The sequence below is a fragment of the Chionomys nivalis genome, chromosome 2, assembly GCF_950005125.1.
Source record: "Chionomys nivalis chromosome 2, mChiNiv1.1, whole genome shotgun sequence".
Lineage (NCBI taxonomy): Eukaryota > Metazoa > Chordata > Mammalia > Rodentia > Cricetidae > Chionomys > Chionomys nivalis.
In genome coordinates, this window is record NC_080087.1 from 81,268,150 (window position 1) to 81,287,205 (window position 19,056).

General features: G+C 48.3%; 1 protein-coding gene across 3 annotated transcripts in view; it reads right to left on the reverse strand.

Annotated features, from left to right (window-relative positions):
- Positions 1–17,825: 17,825 nt before the first annotated feature.
- Ltbp4 (latent transforming growth factor beta binding protein 4) overlaps positions 17,826–19,056 on the reverse strand; it is a 31,009-nt gene continuing 29,778 nt past the window's right edge. For all 3 annotated transcript variants that reach the window (XM_057754437.1, XM_057754436.1, XM_057754433.1), the window contains one exon: positions 17,826–18,231. In XM_057754437.1, coding sequence (XP_057610420.1) covers positions 18,077–18,231 — 155 coding nt within the window. In that variant the 3' untranslated portion in view covers positions 17,826–18,076. The remainder of the gene's footprint in view (positions 18,232–19,056) is intronic.

Here is a 19,056-nt window from a genome sequence, read left to right on the forward strand (position 1 = left end):
TGGGACTGGAGAGATGGCTGAGGGTTTAGGTCATGCCGCCAAATGACAGCTTGAGCGCCATTCCCTTCCCACCCCTAACCTCCACATGTGCACTGTGATGCACTCCGTCACACACACACACAGCAGAAGAGGGACAGCGCTTGACATTTATCTATTTACTTATTTGTCTAGGAGCAGAGTCTCCCGTGCTCTGATCTGACTTGTTTGCGGTAGGAGGGAGGATGGATTGTAGGGTGGCCCATGAGGGAGATATGACAGGCACCGAGGTGACAAGCCGTGGTGAGTTAGATCTGGCTGGGAGAAGAGTAGGAGCTGGACTGTGATTAGGAGCTAAATTCATCAGGTGGAACACATCCATAGTGCGCGATGATGTGCGTCTGGAGGAACACACCAGTAGAGTGTGATGATGCGCGTCGGGAGGAACACACCCATAGAGCACGATGATGTGCGTCTGGAGGAAAGGAACACACCCGTAGAGCGTGATGATGTGCGTCTGGAGGAACACACCCGTAGAGCGTGATAATGTGCGTCTGGAGGAACACACCCGTAGAGTGTGATGATGCGCGTCTGGAGGAACACACCCGTACGTAGAGTGTGATGATACGCGTCTGGACTGTAGCTCTCAGTGAGTTCCTGGGTGGGGAAGGACTGCTTATGAAGGAGAATGCCCTCATTCCTGGTAATGACTGCTGAAATTCTTGGCATCAAAGGCCACAAGATAACGGCAAGCAATTTTTTTTTTCCGCCAAGACAGGGTTTCTCTGTGTAACAGCTCTGTCCTGTCCTGAAGTCACGCTGTAGATCAGGCTGGCCTCGAACTCACAGAGATCCGCCTGCCTCTGCCTCCTGAGTGCTGAGACTAAAGGTGTGTACCACCACTGCCCGGCATGGCAAGCAATTCTTAAAAAGAATCCCTCTTTAGTATATACTTAGATATCATAGGTAGGGAGCGAGAAAGAGAGAAAAGAGAAAGAAAGAAAGATATATTTTGGAACCACTCAAAGATTGTATTATTGGCCAGGCAGTGGTGGCGCACGCCTTTATTTAGTCCCAGCACTCAGGAGGCAGAGGCAGGTGGATCTCTGTGAGTTCAAGGCCAGGATGGTCTACAGAGGGAGTTCCAGGACAGCCAGGGCTACATAGAGAAACTCTGTCTCAATCCACCCCACCCACCCAACCAAAAAAAAAAAAAAAAAAAAAAAGTAGTGAGGGAGATAGGACTGAAGCTTAAAAAATAATCACTGGGTGTCCTGTCAGAGGCTGGTCGAGAGAAACCTTGTGGAGGCCTGACCCAGGAAGACAGCGAGTTCAGGCCAGCTGGGGTCATGTGGAGCTCCAGACTACCCTAGCTCAAAAGCATGGTCCTGCCTCAAGAAAAAAACAAAACAAGGGGAAATGACAACAAAAGCCAGTAATTTTAGCAAAACTAAAGAAAAAGACAGAAAGACAGAAAAAGTAAAACAAGACTGAAACCACAACACATACACACACACACCACACACACCACACACACACACCACACACACACCACACACACCACACACACACACACCACACACACACCACACACACCACACACACACCACACACACCACACACACCACACACACACACACCACACACACCACACACACATACCACACACACACCACACACACACATACCACACACACACCACACACACACCACACACACACACCACACACACCACACACACCACACACACACACACCACACACACACCACACACACCACACACACACCACACACACACACCACACACACACACACACCACACACACACACACACACACTATTCCAATAAAGGAAACTGGACACAGAATGAAGTAACTCTAACAGAGAAAATTGAAAAAGGCTCGGGCCGGACAGCAGGTCCTGACTGGCCTCCAGCAATGGGTTCATCCCGAGGCTTGAAGATCTCAGCAGAGGCCTGGCCCAGATGGCACAGGGCATGCCCGAGATACGTCTGTGGGAAAACGGTGAGGGACAAAGTCCTTTTCTGGGTATGTCTGTGGAGAGGGCTCCAGCTATGTCACTGAAGGCCCCAGCACGCTGAGAGTGGCCAGGAGCATACATTTCCTGCTCTAGGGGGCTGGACCAGAGAGGCTAGAGTGTGGACATGGAGTCTCCTCATCCCGCCCTTCCTCCCTCTCTCTTGTCCTCTTTCTTCCTCCCCCCTTCCCTTCCTTTCAACCCTTCCTTCCTTTGATTCCAGCACTCAGGAGGCAGAGGCAGGTGGATCTTTATGAGTTTGAAGCCAGCCTGGCCTACAGAGTGATTTCCAGGACAGCCAGGGTTACACAGAGAAACCCTGTCTCAAAAAACCAAACCAAAAAAAACAAAAAACAAAACAAAAACCCAAACCAAACAAATCGTCATCAACAACAAAACAAAAAACAAAGAAAAAAAAAAAACCAAAAACAAAAAAGCCATGTGGGACGAGGTTGGTGGCAGCTGCCTCCACAGAATCTGCTTGAACGCAGAAAGCACAGAGATGAAAACAAGCGTGATCTTTGGGCGACATTGCTGAGAGGTCTGTGTCAGCGTTGGCCCCACTGTGTTTCCCGGGTACAAAGTCCAGTTTGCAGTTGAAGCCTCTGCTGTCAGTTTTTCTGCTTACTCGAATCTATGTAGGTCATCAGACTGAAGCAACTGGTTCTTTGGACATGAATAATAGGACATGTTGCCACGTCCTAGAAGAGACACCACAGCCATTGGGAGGGCGCTGACAAGGGCATTTGAGGGGTTTGAGGCAGTATCAATCCATAAGGAGTTTAATATTTCTATTTTAAATTCCATGGTGTGTGTGTGTTTGCTTTGTGCATGTCTGGTACACATGGATGCCAGATGGGGGCATTGGGTCCCCTAGAACTGGAGCTACAGGTGGTTGTGAGCCACCATGTAGGTGCTGGGAACTGAACCTGGGTCCTCTGGAAGAGCACCCAATGCTTGTTACCCCCGAGTCCTCTCTCCAGCTCTGCGTGGTGAGACAGTAGCAGAGCGAAATCTGGTCTTGAATGCTGGTTCTGAGCAGGTCACTTTCTTTTATTCAGTCTGGGATCCCTCTTAATGGAATGTGGCACCACCCTCCCCTAAGGTAGGTCTTCTCGCCTCATTAACCCAATCTAGACACAGAGTAGCCCAAAGATTTGATTCCAAGTCCCACAGGAGGGCTGGTGAGGTGGCTCAACAGGTAGAGCTGCCTTCAGACAAGCCTGAGGATCCGAGTTCAAGCCCTGGGACCCATGACCGTGTAGTGGCGGAAGGGGAGAAATGACTCATGAAAGTTGTCATCTAACACACACACGCACACGCACGCACACACACACACACGCACACACTTTGAAAAAAGAGTTAATCCCACTAAATTTACAAGATTAAACATTATGTGAATCGTGACTTTATTTTCTCTTTATTTTCCTGAGATAGCTCTGACTGAATCTAGTAATCTCTGTATAACCCAGTCTAACTTCTAATTTTTGGCTGTTGCCCTACTTAATTGCTGGAATCACACACGTACTCCGCCCCACCCAGTTCAAATCACACTTTTCCTGAGTCTGGTGCTTTAGACTACTTGGTCATCTTGACACTCTCAGACCACAGCTTTCTGTAGCGTATCCAGGTGTGCAGATTAGCCTCCCAGTTCCCTCCCACGTACATCCTGGTGCGTCCCGGAGGTGGGATTCCCGGGCCGAATGGTGCTTCCTTTGTATCACATGCTGCGTTTGTTTATGGGTTGTTTCTGTCTGAAGTTTCAGGCATCAGCTGTAGGGTGAGCATCTTAAAATCTATCCCTGGGAGCCAGACATAGTGGCTCAGGCTTATAAACCTGGCATAGGAGAGACTGAAACAGGGGGATTTCTGTGAGTTTGAGGTCAGCTTGGGCTATCTATATATTGAGTTACCAGCCACCCTGTACTACAGAGTGAGATCCTGCCATAAAATACATGTATAGAGGGACTGGAGATGTGGCTCAGTGGTTAAGAGCATTTGCTACTCTTGCAGAGGACCAGGGTTTGGGTCTCAGCACCCATGTGATGGCTTACAACCACATCCACATGTACATCTATACACCACAAGATGGCACCGTATCCTGTGGGACTGCACCCATCTAGTTCTGAGGTGCCGTGTGGGTGCTGGGAATCTGTAACTGCGGAGCCATCTCTAGACCCACGTACTCTCCACTTCCAGGGGATCCAACACCCACTTCTAGGCTCTGAGGATTGCGGTACTTACATGCACATGACATACCCCCCAGACATATATACACGTAATTTAAAATGAAAAAGTCTATTTGCATGCCCCATCCTGGACAAAGAAGAGCCTTCTTGGGATGACTTTACTTGCTGACACACGCTGCTCCCTTGACATGAGCCAGCGTGAATGGATTCCTGCTCCTAGCAGCTGAGCCCAGCCGGAAAAGAAAGAAGACATTCTCTCTCGCCTGAGTCACGAATCCACCGTGGAAATGACAACCAGCGCTGCGACTCACTTTAACTGCATGAGGTCACTCTAGCTCGGGGTCAGGCAGAAACAAGTTTGGTCGTGCTCTGCCAATGCATCCGCACCCTTTGGCCCAGGAATCCCACCTCTGGGACGCACCAGGATGTGCATGGGGCGTTATTTATAATGGGAGGAAACTGGGAACGGCTTCAGCGTCTGGCAAGGCTGCCCTATTGAGTAAACAGACAGCGAATGTTGGAGATTGTGTTTACACAGGGACGTTTTAACTGGGGGACAGCTTACATTTTAAGAAGGGGAAAAAGCAGGGCAATATAAACAATTTGTTCACATAGTTATGTAAAAACACACATATATGAGTATAAAAGGTCCACAAAGAATAGAAAAGACTGAAGAGAAAGACCTCAAAATACTGAGGACAGCTGTGGTGTGTGATGAGACAGCATTTCACGTAATCCAGGCTAACCCCAAGCTACTATGTAGCCCAGGCTAGACCTGAACTCATGATCACCCTGTTCCGGGGTCTCTAGTGCTGAGAGTTCAAGTGAAAGACCTGGATAAGTTCAGACCCCTCTAGCAGAAAAAGTAGAGCCGAAAAAAATCTAGCAGGGAGAGAAGAACCAAAAATCTAGGTTAGCCAGTTCAGTGACTCTGTTCCGGGAACTAGCTGACCATAAAGTTAGATTATCTTGAGAATAATCTTGAGAAACAGGGAGTTACCTCCTTGTGATTATCACTGGTATTTTCAGAATTTTCCAATGATGCCCTCTCTACCCCCTTTGGGTTATTGGGTTGTGGTTTCTTCCCTTAAATACCCCTTCTCCCAGCTACTCGGGGTCAAACTCTACCCCTGCGTGGGAAATGAGTTTCGGCCCCAGTGCACTTGTTCCTGTCCTGTCAATAAACCTCGTGTGATTGCAGCAAGGATGATCTCTTGTGAGTTCCTGGGGGGTCATGTTATCCGGAGACTTGAGTGAGAGTCTCCCCGCTCCGGCGGTCTTTCACAAGCATATGCTGTCATGCCCCACAGTTTCCTGAAGTTCCTCTGAGCACTAAACACTTCACACTTTATTCTCCAGCAGTGACGAGGATTAAGTCCAAGGCCCATGCGGGCTAGGCAAGTACGCCTCCAACACATTACATCCCCCTTTCTTTTCTCTTCTTTTTTATGTATACAGTGTTCTGCCTGCAGGCCAGAAGGGTGCACCAGATCTCATTACAGATGCTTGTGAACCACCATGTGGGTGCTGGGAATTGAACTCAGAACCTTTGGGAGAGCAGGCAGTGCTCTTAAACACTGAGCCATCTCTCCAGCCCCTTCTTCTTATTTACTTTCTTTATGTTTCTATGTGCATGTGCTTGGATGTGCAAGTGCACACATGTGCATGTACATGTATGTGCACATACATGTGGAGACCAGAGGTCAGTGCTGGATGCCAGTCTTCAGAGTTCAGGAGCTATCCCACCTTGCTTGTTTCTCTCTCTCTCTCTCTCTCTCTCTCTCTCTCTCTCTCTCTCTCTCTCTCTCTCTGAATGTGAATGTGTGGGAAGGGCATGCATGTGTCATGGGGGCACAGTGGAGGTCATAGGATAACTTGCAGAATCTGTTCCCTCACTCAACTACGTGGGCCTCAGGAGTAGTACTCAGATTACAGAGCTTGAAAGCTTGTAATACACCTTAACCAGCTAAGCCATCTCTCTGGACCCGCCTTGATTCATTGTTGTCTGAGGCAGGGTCTCCCCCTGGCCTGGAACTCACCATTTGGGCTAGGCTAGCTAGCCAGCAAACCCCAGAGCTCCTTTGTCATCCACCTCTACATCTCAGGATTACAAATATGGCCCGCTGAGGTTTCTGGGGCTCGAAGTCATTAGGCAGCAGGAACTTTACTGAGCCCTCTCCCCATCCTATTTTCAATGTTTAGAAAGCGTATCATAGGCATTTCCTAACAAACTATAAGCTTAGACATACTCTTTACCCAGCTTTTTACCATCCCCTACCCCTGTCTGTCTGTCTGTCTGTCTGTCTCTCTTTTTTATACAATGCCTTGTGCAAGCTGGGCCTGGAACTGTTCAGTCCTCTGCTTTAGCTTCCCTGAACACTGGGATTACGGGCGTGATCCTTCACACCCATATTTGTCTACCTCTGCTACACCTTTAAATACTCACCTGAGATTCCTGTATCCCTAAGGTGAGATGGAAGACAGAGAAAGAACACAGATCTGGAGCTCTAGGGCCAGCTCGCAACAGCACAGCAACGGCAAGGTGGGAGACCGGAACCAACTCCTGAACATTGTCTTCTGTCCGTTGGGTGCACATGAGAATCGTGGCGGGCATATGTGCACACTCACACACAAAAAAGGAATATTGTTTGTGTGTTTGTTTGCTCTAAGGCAGGGTTTCTCTATGTAGCCCTGGCTGTCCTGGAACTCATTCTGTAGACCAGGCTGGCCTCAAACTCACACAGATCCACCTGCCTCTACCTCCCGAGTGCTGGATTTAAAGTTGTGTGCTATCGTGCCCCTCAATAGATAATTTTTTTAACTGATAGGGCTGGAGACATGGCTCAGTAGTTAAGAGCACTGGCTTCTCCTACAGAGGATCAGCTTCTGTTTGCAGCATCCACAGTAGATCACAGCCCTCTGCAACTCCAGTTCCAGGTGCTCCAATACCCTCTCTGGCATGCAAGGATATCTCCTGATTATTCTCTCTCTCTCTCTCTCTCTCTCTCTCTCTCTCTCTCTCTCTCTCTCTCTCTCTCCTGTCTCAGTATTGGGAATGGAACTTGGAGCCTCACACATTACTAGGCATGTAATCCACCTCTGAGTTCCATTCATAGCCCATAGTCCTATTTTTATATATTTCAAGGTATGGTAATTTAGATGAAAATTGCCCCCCCCCCCCCGCAGGCTCATATATGAATGCTTAGTCACCAGGGAGTAGAACTGTTTGAAAGGACTGGAAGAATTAGAAGGATTAGAAGGTGGAGCCTGATTGCAGGGGCGAGAGCCTTGAGGTTTCAGAAGTCCGTAGGTTAAACCTCTCTCTCTCTTCTCCCTCCCTCCCTCCCTCCCTCCCTTCCTCCCTCCCTCCCTCCCTCCCTCCCTCCCTCCCTCTCTCTCTCTCTCTCTGATTGTGGATCTGGCTGTAGCTCTCAGCTTCTTCTCCAGCACCACACCTCCTTGCCATGCTCTCCCCGTGATGAGAATGGACTCATGCGCTGGAGCTGTAAGCCAGCCCGCAAGTAAATGCGTCCTTTCATGAATGGCATAGTCACGGTGCCTCTTCACAGCAATAGCGCGGGGGCTGAGACACGAGGACTGTCGAAAAGGACAAATCCCAGCGCTCAGGAAACCAAGGAAGAATCGAGATTCTAAGTAGCCTGGAGCAAACAAACAAAAAATGCAAAAAGCGAAATAAATAATAACATAATAAAACAAAACAATAGAGAGAAAGGGGAGAGGCAAGGGAGGGAGGAGGAAGAAGGGTGTGTTCTCTTACATAACTACCAACGCTAACGAAACTGGCAAAAAGTTCTTAATATTATCTAAGAGCCTGTCCTCGTTGCCTCGGAAACAAACTCACAATTGTTTTTGTTTGAATTGGGATCGATACAAAGTACACTCATTATATTGGGTTCTGATTTTATTATCCATTTAAAACTTTCTAAACTTTGTGTGTGTGGTGTGTGTGTGTGTGTGTGTATTTTACCACCCCTGTCACAGCATGCTTGTGGAAGTCAGAGGACAACTTGTGAGAGCTGGCTCTCTCCTTCCAACATGTGGGTCCCGGGGTTTGAACTTACAATATCAGCCTTGACAGCAGGTGCCTTAACCCTGTACGTCATCTCACCAGCTGTGTATTTTATCATTCTGATACACCAACAGTCAGCTTCACACAAAATGTGTGTATGTCCATGCAAAAGTGTATGCGTACATGCGTCTTAACATGTAGTGTGTGTATGTGCATGCAACTTCTCATGGAATGTGTGTGTCCATGCAAAAGTGTATGCATGCATGTGTCTTAACATGCAGTGTGTGTATGTGCATGCAACTTCACATAGAATGTGTGTGTCCATGCAAAAGTCTATGCATGCATGTGTCTTAACATGTAGTGTGTGTGTGTGCGTGAAGCTTCACTCCCTTTTCGGGAATTCTGAGCGACATCAGGAGTCAAAGTGGCTCTATCCTGTTAAAATGCCCCCATTTGCAGTCAGATGTACTCAGGTTGGTTTCTGCAGTTAGTTTTCAACATTCAGGATTTGAACTCCAACAACTGAGCTCAGGTGGAGACCCATGCCTTTGATTCCAGAACTCTGGAGACAGGAGAATTACTGTGAGTTCCAGACTATTCTAGGCTGCATAGTGAGACCTTCTTAAAAAATAGCAAAGGAAATAGGACTCAGCTCTAGGTCACAGGAGATGTGCGTTCCAGGCTGGTTCTCTGACTTGGGCCTTGTACTTGATTCGTTTTTCAAGAAAGGATTTCTCTGTGTAGCCCTGGCTGTCCTGGAATTCACTCCGTAGACCAGGCTGGCCTCAGACTCACAGAGATTCTCCTGCCTCTGCTTCCCTAGCGCTGGGATTAAAAGCATGCACCACCACCACCTGGCTTGGGCCTTGGGCTTTCTAAGCCTCAGTCCTCTTATCTCTAAGGAAGAAAAAGATGAACTTGCCTTCATGTTTGCCTACAACCCCGAGAGATGGGAAGGGCACCCAGGAAGCCCTCAGTTATGGTAGCTAGCCGTCTACCCTATGTTTAGGACAGAGTCGAGGCAGAATCATCAACTGGTCCAGGCGTCTAGGACCCAGCCCTGCCCCACCTACCCTACCACCAGACTGAGAGTAAGCCCGGGCAGATACTAGAGCTTGTTACATAATGAGGATGACCTTGAAACTACAGATCCTCCTGCTTCTTCATCTCCCTACTAGAATTACCGGTAGGAGTTACCATACCTAGCCTACTTTGGGTTTTGTTGAGCAGAGATTTTTTTAAAAAAATTTTTTTTGAGGGCTGGAGAGATGGCTCAGAGGTTAAGAGCACTGCCTGCTCTTCCAAAGGTCCTGAGTTCAATTCCCAGCAACCACATGGTGGCTCACAACCATCTGAGGTGAGATCTGATGCCCTCTTCTGGCTGCAGACACACAGACAGAATATTGTATACATAATAAATAAATAAATATTTTTAAAAAAAATTTTTTTTGAGAATGGTATTTTGCCTGCATGTGTGTCTGTGTACCATGTGTGTGCCCACAGAGGCCAGAAGATGGCGTCAGATCCTCTGGAACTGAAGTTATAGACATTTGTGAGCCACCATGTGAGTGCTGGGGGCCCTGTGAACAGCTGCCTGCACTCTAACTGCTGGACCAGTTCTCCACCCCTGCCTTGGGTTTTAAGACAATTACAGGCTACCACTGAGCCACACCCCAGCCCCTCACTGAGGGATTCTAGGCAGGGGCTCTACCTCTGAGTCATGCCCCAGCCCCTCACTGGGGGATTCTAGGCAGGGGCTCTACCTCTGAGTCATGCCCCAGCCCCTCACTGGGGGATTCTAGGCAGGGGCTCTACCTCTGAGCCATACCCCAGCCCCTCACTGGGGGATTCTAGGCAGGGGCTCTCCCACTGAGCCACACTCCTACTCCTTAAATTACTTGTTTTCTAATTTCACTGCCATTCAAACTTCCCCTGTTCCTAGCCTGCGGGGTCCACTCTTATCTTACTTGTGACTGTGCCCTTGGGTCTGGCCCTGGCCCTCCATTGCAGCCCCATGTTCTCTGAGATGCTTTCCTATCTAGCTACAGAGAGTGAGGGCTTTTTTCCTAAGCTTAACCACACCTTCCAATATCTTCAAGGGTAACCCAGGGGTTGCCAAGTACCTCCCTTTCTTATAAAACAAAATTATTTCTTGTAATGACCAGGAAATGAAAAGTATTCATAGCCAAGAAAGAACTCAAGACAGAACATTTTTTATTTCTTGAACTTCATATGCACAAAGTCCTGGCAGGAAGCAAAAGACTTCTATTTCTTTATTTTTAAATGTGTGTGTGTGTGTGTGTTCATGCGTGCGCGTGCGCGCACACACACACACACCTCAGAGCAAGTGTGCGTTTAGGAGACAAATCGCAGGAACCAGTTCTGCCCTTCCACCCTATGAGTCCAGGGTATCAAAATCAAGTCATCGGGCCTGACAGCATGCTCACTGAGCCCCCTCACTGCTGCAAAGCGACTTAAAATAAACATTCCAGTACAAAGAAGAAGAGCAGACTGAAAATTCACAATTTGAAGTTGAGTCTTTTGGCTACAGGCTGATAAAACAAAACTTCATGTAAATAAATTGTGAGGTGTGCCCCACCCCCACCCCACCCCCGTTGCGGAGAAAGGGACTGGGAGGGGTGCATGAGAAAACTCAGACTCTAGCTTATAGAGTATCCCCTCCGATAACGAGAACTAGCGCCTGGCCCCGCACGGAAGCCCCATCCTCTCAGCACTGCCCAAGCTCTCTCATGGCCTGAGTTCGCCCACCCACCACTCCGACCTCCACGGAGCTGTCTGGAACATGCGTTGGGATAAATGTTGAGCAACCTGGGGACAGGCCAGCAAGGCCTTTTGTAATGGGAGGTTGGAGGCGGGGGCCTGGGAATGGTCTCTTTCCACGCTGGTGGGAGCCCAGGGGTGCAGTAAAAGAACGGATAAGCAGCTAGATGGACGTTCACCAACTAAACGCTCCTCGTGTCTGTCCGTCCGTCCCAGCTTCCATCTCCAGCCCCCAGGGGGTTCCCCCAGGACCCTTTCAGTCCACTCCCCTTCCTCCAAGGTCTCGGCCACTCTAACTTCTTCTTTCATTATTACATTTATTGCTTCATTTTGTGTGTGTGTTGTGGGGGTCGGGGTGCATGTCAGAACACACGAAATTACTTCTCTCCATCCACCTTGTCGGACTCAGAGACCTAGCTCAAGCCCTCAGGCATGGTGACAAGTGTCTTCTTTTGCTGCCCTTCACTCTACCTCTGAGAGCAGAGATTGGTCCCATCTGTTTTGAATTTTATATTCACAGAATCGGGAATATGTCCGTACTGCCTTTCCCCTCGCCATCACTGAAAACACATATCCTGGGCGTTGGCTGTAGCTCTAGGTTGTTCCCAACGGGGCATGGGGCTCGGCCCAGGGGTGGGTGGGGGGAGTGGGGGGCGGGGGGTGGGGACTGTGGTCAGTTCACTGAGCCAACCTCCCGCGGAGTGGAGGGGATTCTTCCCAGGCCCGAAAGGGCTGGTATGAAGGTCCTGAGGTGAGGATGTGTCTTGTTATTAGATCGGTATGGCTGGCGACAGCCTAGCAAAGAGAGAGGGGCGTGGGGAGGTCAGACGGACACAGGAAGCAGAAGGCAGGTCAGATGGACACAGGAAGCAGAGGGCGCGGGCTTATGGCTACTTTGGCGCCGACTCTGGGTGAGATGGAACCATGAGGCGGTTTCAGGAAGAGGGGACTTCATTCAAGTTGGGTGTCCACTACCTTCTAGCCCCATGGTGCTTTCTTTCTTGATATAGTCTCATATAGCTTAGGCTGGCCTCAGACTTGATAAGGCTGAGTCATGGCTCATCCCGATCCTCCTGTCTCTGCCTCCCAAGAGCTAGGATTCAGGCATATGCCACTATGCATAGTTCATAAATATCTATATATGCATATCTATTACTTTGCTTCCATCCTTGCTTCCCTCTCTTCTAGTCAACCCTCTTTTCTAAACACTTTTATTTATGTGTTATGTGTGTGCCTGTGTCTTCTACATAAGCGTAGCTACCCACTGAGGCCAGAAGAAAGTGTCAGATCTCTTAGAGTTAGGGTGACAGGTGGTTGTGAACCACCTAATGTGAGTGTTGAGAACCCTACTCAGGTCCTCTGGATGAGCTGGATGCCAGTTAGTTTTTTGTTTGTTTGGTGGTTCCTTTTTTTTTTTTTTTTTTTTTTAATTAACTTGACACAAACTAGGGCCCTTTGGGAAGCTAACTCTCTTAAATTGGCCTGCACGCAAGTCTGTGGTGTACTGTTTGGATTAAACATTGATGTGGGAGGGTATGCGTTGCTATCCCTGAGTCCTGAGGTAGGTAAGAAAGCAGGCTGAGAAAGCCAGGAGGAGCAAACCAGTAGGCTTGAGGCCCTTCCCTGACCTCCTATAATGAGGGGCCTGACTGGGATATGTCAGTTGAACAAATCCTTTCCTCCCCGAGTTACTCAGTCAGAATGTCATATCACAGCCATAGGAAGCGAGCTAGAGCAGCAGACGCTGCTGAGCCACTCCCAGCCCCTCTCTTCTGTGTCCATGTCACACATATTTCAGAAACAAGGTCCCTGTGGTGTCTTGAAAGAAAATGGCCCCCAAAGGGAGTGGCACTGTTTGGAGGTGTGGCCTTGTTGGAGGAAGTGTGCCACTGTAGGGGTGGGCTTTGAGGTGTCCTATGCTCAAGCTTCACTCTATAGACCAGGCTGGTCTCGAACTCACAGAAATCTACCTGCCTCTGCCTCCTGAGTGCTGGGATTAAAGGTGTGTGCCACCAGTGCCCAGCTTTTTATTATTGTCATTACATTTTATTTATGTATTAGGGAGCACCATGCACATCCTAGGATAGAGTTCAGGCCATCAGACTTGGTGGCAAGCCCCTTTACCCACTGAGCCATTTTGCTGGTCCCTCTCTTCAGTTTTTGCGACAGTCCTATAACTCAGGCTCACTTCTAACTCAGTGTGATCTTGACTTTCTAATCCCCTGTAGGCATGAGCCAGCTCTAGTTTGTATGATCCTGATAACCAAACACAGTACTCCCTGCACACCAGGCAAGCACTCTGTGACTGAGCTACATCTGCAGTCCCATCAGCCCCTAAGATTAGGAAGGCAGTGAGTGGCGGTGCCTGTCTTTAATTCCAGCGTAGCTCTACGGTCCTAGCCACTTGGGAGGCAGAGGCAAGAGGATCTCTGAGCGTTCAAGGCCAGCCTGGTCTATACAGACAGTTCCAGGCTAGGCGGTGTAGTTTGACTTTCTTGTGGAACTTTCTTTTAAGCTGCCAGTCCCCAAATGACATGGAGACTTATTATTAATTATAAAAGCCTGACTTTAACTTAAGTTTGTCCCACTAGCGCTTACAACTTAAATCAACCTGTTTCTGTTAATCTATGTTCTATCTACCATATGGCTTTTTACCTCTCCTCCACCTGTACGTCCAACTCCCTCTGTGTCTCACTGGTGTTTTCCTGTGCACCTAGATTCTAACCCTGAGTTCCTCTCTGTCCAGAAGTCCTGCCTATTTTCTCCTGCCTAGCTTTGGCCATTCAGCTTTTTAATTAAACCAATCACAGTGACACATCCTCACACAGTGTAATCAAATATCCCACAACAAGTCAGGGTCACATAGCGGTATTCTGGTAGGGGATATATTGTGCTGGGTCTATAACTCCGTGATATAGTGCTTGCTGCCTACGCTCCTGCATTCAAGCCCACCATGTGGAGGAGTGTGTGAGGGATGAAGTGCAGTTCCTAGGAACATATTTGGAGCCCCACAGCTTGTCCGGGAGATTGCTGTGCACTCACTTAGAGCATTACCTATGGCTGGAGAAAGGGCTCCATTGTAAGAACACTTACTTCTCTCCCTGAAGACGTGAGCTTTTTTCCAGGACCCACATCAGGTGGTCCACAACCAGCTGTAACTTCAACATTGGGGGTTCCATGGGACACACATGTGACACCCACACAAACACATGAAGTAAAAATAAAGATGAATCGTTTTTAAGAATAGAATATAGCTTAAGTGACTGCAACAAGGACATTTCAAAATGTTCATTAAAACTTTAGTTCCCTGCTGGGTGGTGGTGGTACACACCTTTAATTCCAGCACTCTGGAGACAGAGGTAGGCGGATCTCTGTGAGTTTGAGGCCAGCCTGATCTACAAGAGCTAGTTCCAGGACGGGCTCCAAAGCTACAGAGAAACCCTGTCTCGACCCCCTCCGCCAAAAAAAAAAAAAAAAAAAAAAAAAAAAAAAAGTTCCCTTCCAGGACAGCCGGAGCTACACAGAGAAACCCTGTCTTCAAAAACCAAAAAGAAAAAAGAAACAGTTAATTCCTAGGGTAATACCCAGGTTGAATGACTCATCTAGCAGTGAAGATAGTCAGGGACCCAAGCTCTGTCTATTTTGAGACTCAGTTCTCTAAGGTGAAGTTTTGCCGTGTAACCCACACTAGTCCTAAACTTTGAGGCTCAAATGATCCTCCTGCTTCAGCCTCCTAAGCAGTTGGGTCTACAGATCTGTCTTTGTGCCAAGTATTCATATGTAGTTTTATGTTTGTTTGCTTGCTTTTCGACGGGAAGGGAGTGGACAGGGTCTCATACTGTAGGTTGTCTGGAAGTCAGTGCATAGCCTAGGATACTTACTTTCTTTTCTTCCTTCCTTTCTTTTTCTTTTCTGTTTTCTTCTTTTTTGTTTTTCGAGACAAGGTTTCTCTGTGTTACAGTTTTGGCTGTCCTGGAACTCTGCTTCATAGACCAGACTGGCCCTGAACTCACAGAGATCCGCTTGCCTCTGCCTCTGGAGTGCTGGGATTAAAGGCATGTGCCCACCACCGTCCAGCTGCCTAGGGTACTTTAATATGCAGGCAATCTTTCTGCGCCAATCTCCCCAAACTCCTGAATGCTGGGTTACAAATGGATAATAGTACCATAACCCTCTTTCAGAACACTGTTTATGCATAGCTGTTGAAGGTGATAGACAACTTCCCAGGGAGACGATCTAGCATTGGCCACTAGGGGGCGCGCCTAGCTTTGGCCGCACCGGCACGCGGTGACACTCAGGAGGCTCTGCGGTGCAGGTCACTGACAAACTGGATTATTTCTCTGGACATTCCAGAGGAGAACGCATTGATCCTGGTCAGCGCCAAAAAACCCCAGAGCCAGGGCTGGAGACTAATGTGGGGGATGTAGGAATGAAACAAAAGAAAACAAAACTAGATTCTTTGCTGAGCCTCCAGGCACAGTGGGGGATGAGGGCACTGACGGCCTCCCCGTTCCGGGTCCCCTCCCGCGACATCTGTACAGCAAAGTGGCTGAGGTGGGGGACAACAGGAGTATCTGTGAATTGTCCACACCTACAATGGATTTTTTCCAAAAATTTATATATTTTTAAAAATATATCTTCATCATATTTTCCCTTCCCCCCAACTCCTCCAGGATCTTCCCCACCTCTGCCCGCCCAAATTCACCTCTGTCTCTCTCTCCCTCTCTCTCTCTAAAGCAAAACAAAACATATAAAAACCCATAAGATTAAAAACTACCAAAATGAAACAAAAAAACTCACCAAAAACAAACAAACAAACCCAAACAAACAAACAAAAACCCCAAAACATGGAATCTGTTCTGTGTTGGTCAACTCTTCCTGGGCATGAATTTAAAAGAAAACACTGTCTCTGTGTGTAACAAAGTCAGGTCTCTCCTATCATTTCTGGGTCCAGGAGATTGAAGTCAAGTCCTCAGGCTTGATGGCAAGTGCTTTTACATTTCCCTTTCCCTTCCTTCCTTCCTTCCTTCCTTCCTTCCTTCCTTCCTTCCTTCCTTTCTTTTTTTTTTTTCTTTCTCTTTTTGGTTTTGGAGACAGACTTCTCTGTATAGCTCTGATTGGCTGATCTCAAACTCACAGAGATATACCTGCTTCTGCCTCCTGAGTGCCTGGATGAAAGGCGTGCACCACCACTGTCTTGATGACATTTTGTTTGCTTGTTTGTTTGTATTTCCTTTTGAACTATCCAACTATCCAGAGATTTCCAAAGATTCCCAAAAGGGATCCAAAATTCCAAGCCTCTCTCTTCCTCCCTCTTCCCATACCTAAAATGTCACCAGCACTGTCCAACACAGAATTGAATGACATACCAAAAGAAGGGCACCTAAAACTCACCGCCATTCTAGCCTCTAGGCGCTCACAAACCTACTGCCACACTCTGAAGCACCATCTTCCACTTTATCTTAGACATTTCCTCTTGTCATTGAGGTCTCAGCCCTTCAGGAACCCAGCCTAGCCGCCATCCATTATAACTGGGCTAAAGTTTGTCTGGGTTCTCAACTCACATCCAGATTCTACGGAAATATTTATGGATTCAATAGTGTTTGGGTTGGCTCCTCTGCTCTCAGCTGGGGGGCGGAGGAGTAACTTCCCAATCAACTTTGAACAGGTTACTTTATTTTTCTTTTCTTCTTTTTTAACCCCCTCTTGGTAGGACTGAAGGGAAACTTAGGGCCTTTGGGAGCTAGGCAGGTGCTCTACCACTGAGCCACACCCCAGCCCCTCACTGGGGGATTCTAGGCAGGTGCTCTACCACTGAGCCACACCTCAGCCCCTTACTGGGGGATTCTAGGCAGGGGCTCTACCACTGAGCCACACCCCAGCCCCTCACTGGGGGATTCTAGGCAGGGGCTTCACTGCTGAGTTACACCCCAGCCCCTCACTGGGGGATTCTAGGCAGGTGCTCTACCACTGAGCCACGCCCCCAGCCCCTCACTGGGGGATTCTAGGCAGGGACTCTAGCACTGAGCCATGACCCCAGCCCCTCACTGGGGCATTCTAGGTAGGGGCTCTATCACTGAGCCACACCCCAGCCCCTCACTGGGGAATTCTAGACAGGGGCTTTACTGCTGAGATATACCCCAGCTCTTCATTGCTGAATTCTCAGCAAGCACTCTACCACTGTGCCATTTTATAAGCCCCTCACTATTTTTAAATTTCGCTTTTTCAGCTTCATTGAATTATAATTCCCAGACCCCACCATTTGAAGTGTACAATTCAATAGTAAAAACATGTGATGCTGGCCCTACTGTAGACGACAAGGAGTCTTGAGTCCCCCGGGACTACACCCCTTCTTACCTGTGATAGTTTGTGTTCATGGTCCTGGCTCCTGGAGGGAATAGAGCACAGCCTCCTCCTCCATGCTAGGCCTGGTGTGCACAACCATAACCGTAGATGCTGGGAGTCGGAGGAATTCGAGACCGGGTTAGGCTACATAACAACCTCTTAGAAGAAAAAAACAAACAAACAAAATAACAAAAACTCCCAGCAACTCTGAAGATTAGAAAGAACATGATAGAAAAGAAGAGATGAAAAGACAGAAAGATGGGGAGTTGCCCAGAGAAGACGGGCAAGAGAGAGAAACTGAGACAGGAGGGCCAAGAGGACAAGGCCAGACTTGGTGAGAGTCATGGAAAGTAAGAGTCAATCTTGGCGTCGAGAATGGTGCGTTCTTGGGTGGCTGAGTGACTCAGCAAACTGTGGAGCCAACTTTTGGGAAAAAGAAAAGGGCAGGCAGAGGCCAAAAGTACAAAATAGGTGTTTTAATTGAAATTTTTATAAAAGGGAAGGAAAGTGACAGGGGACCCAGGACTGGACCACGCCAGGCCCAAAGCGCTAGTGGGAGGGGCTGGGGATGACGAGAACAGCAAAAGGCACCCCTCTGTGTCTGTCCATCCTAAGTCCAGACTGGCTGACATCCTCGCACACTCGCGGACTAGAGGGAGCCAGGTGTGCTCTGGAAGCTACCAGAGCGCAGGCATAATGGGGCGCCAAGTGCAGGTGCTCACGCTCGGGGTCGCGCAGGCGCACAGTGATGTGGCTGGTGTGTGGGTGCAAATCCTGGACGGCAGACACAGCGGAAGGAGCCATCGGTGTTGACACAGCGTGCATTGACACAGAGTGGGGAGGTTGCCTCAGCCTCGTCACACTCGTTGATGTCTGGGGAAAGGGGTAAAAAGACCGTTACTCGAGCCTGGGAAGAGAAGCCCATCTCCATGGTCTTTTGAGGTAGAGAATCACGGACCTAAAAAGCCTCTCCTATGGAATGCAACATATCACTTGCTACCCGCTGGCTGTACGAGCCCAGGCAGGCTGTTTAATAGCCCTGTGTTTTGGCCTGTGAGATGGGTCAGTGGGATAAAGTGCTTTCTGTGCAAGCCTGATGATCTGAGGTTGATCCTCGAAACCTAAGTAAAGGTGGAAGGGGAGACCCGATGCCACAGAGTTGTACCCTGACCTCCACATGTGTGACACCGCATGCACACAAACAATAGTAAAGAAAAGCTGTAAAAGAAAATATCGCATTAAGGGCATCATTGAATGGGACCTCCTGAGACTGAGAAGCTTCTGTAAAGTAAAGGACACTGTCACTAAGACAAAAAGGCAACTCACTGACTGGGAGAAGATCTTCACCAACCCCGCAACTGACAAAGGTCTGATCTCCAAAATATATAAAGAACTCAAGAAACTAGACCGTAAAGGGCTAATCAACCCAATTAAAAAATGGGGCACTGAGCTGAACAGAGAATTCTCAACAGAAGAAGTTCAAATGGCCAAAAGACATTTAAGGTCATGCTCAACTTCCTTAGCGATCAGGGAAATGCAAATCAAGACAACTTTAAGATACCATCTTACCCCTGTCAGAATGGCTAAAATAAAAAACACCAATGATAGCCTTTGCTGGAGAGGTTGTGGAGAAAGGGGTACACTCATCCATTGCTGGTGGGAATGCAAACTTGTGCAACCACTTTGGAAAGCAATGTG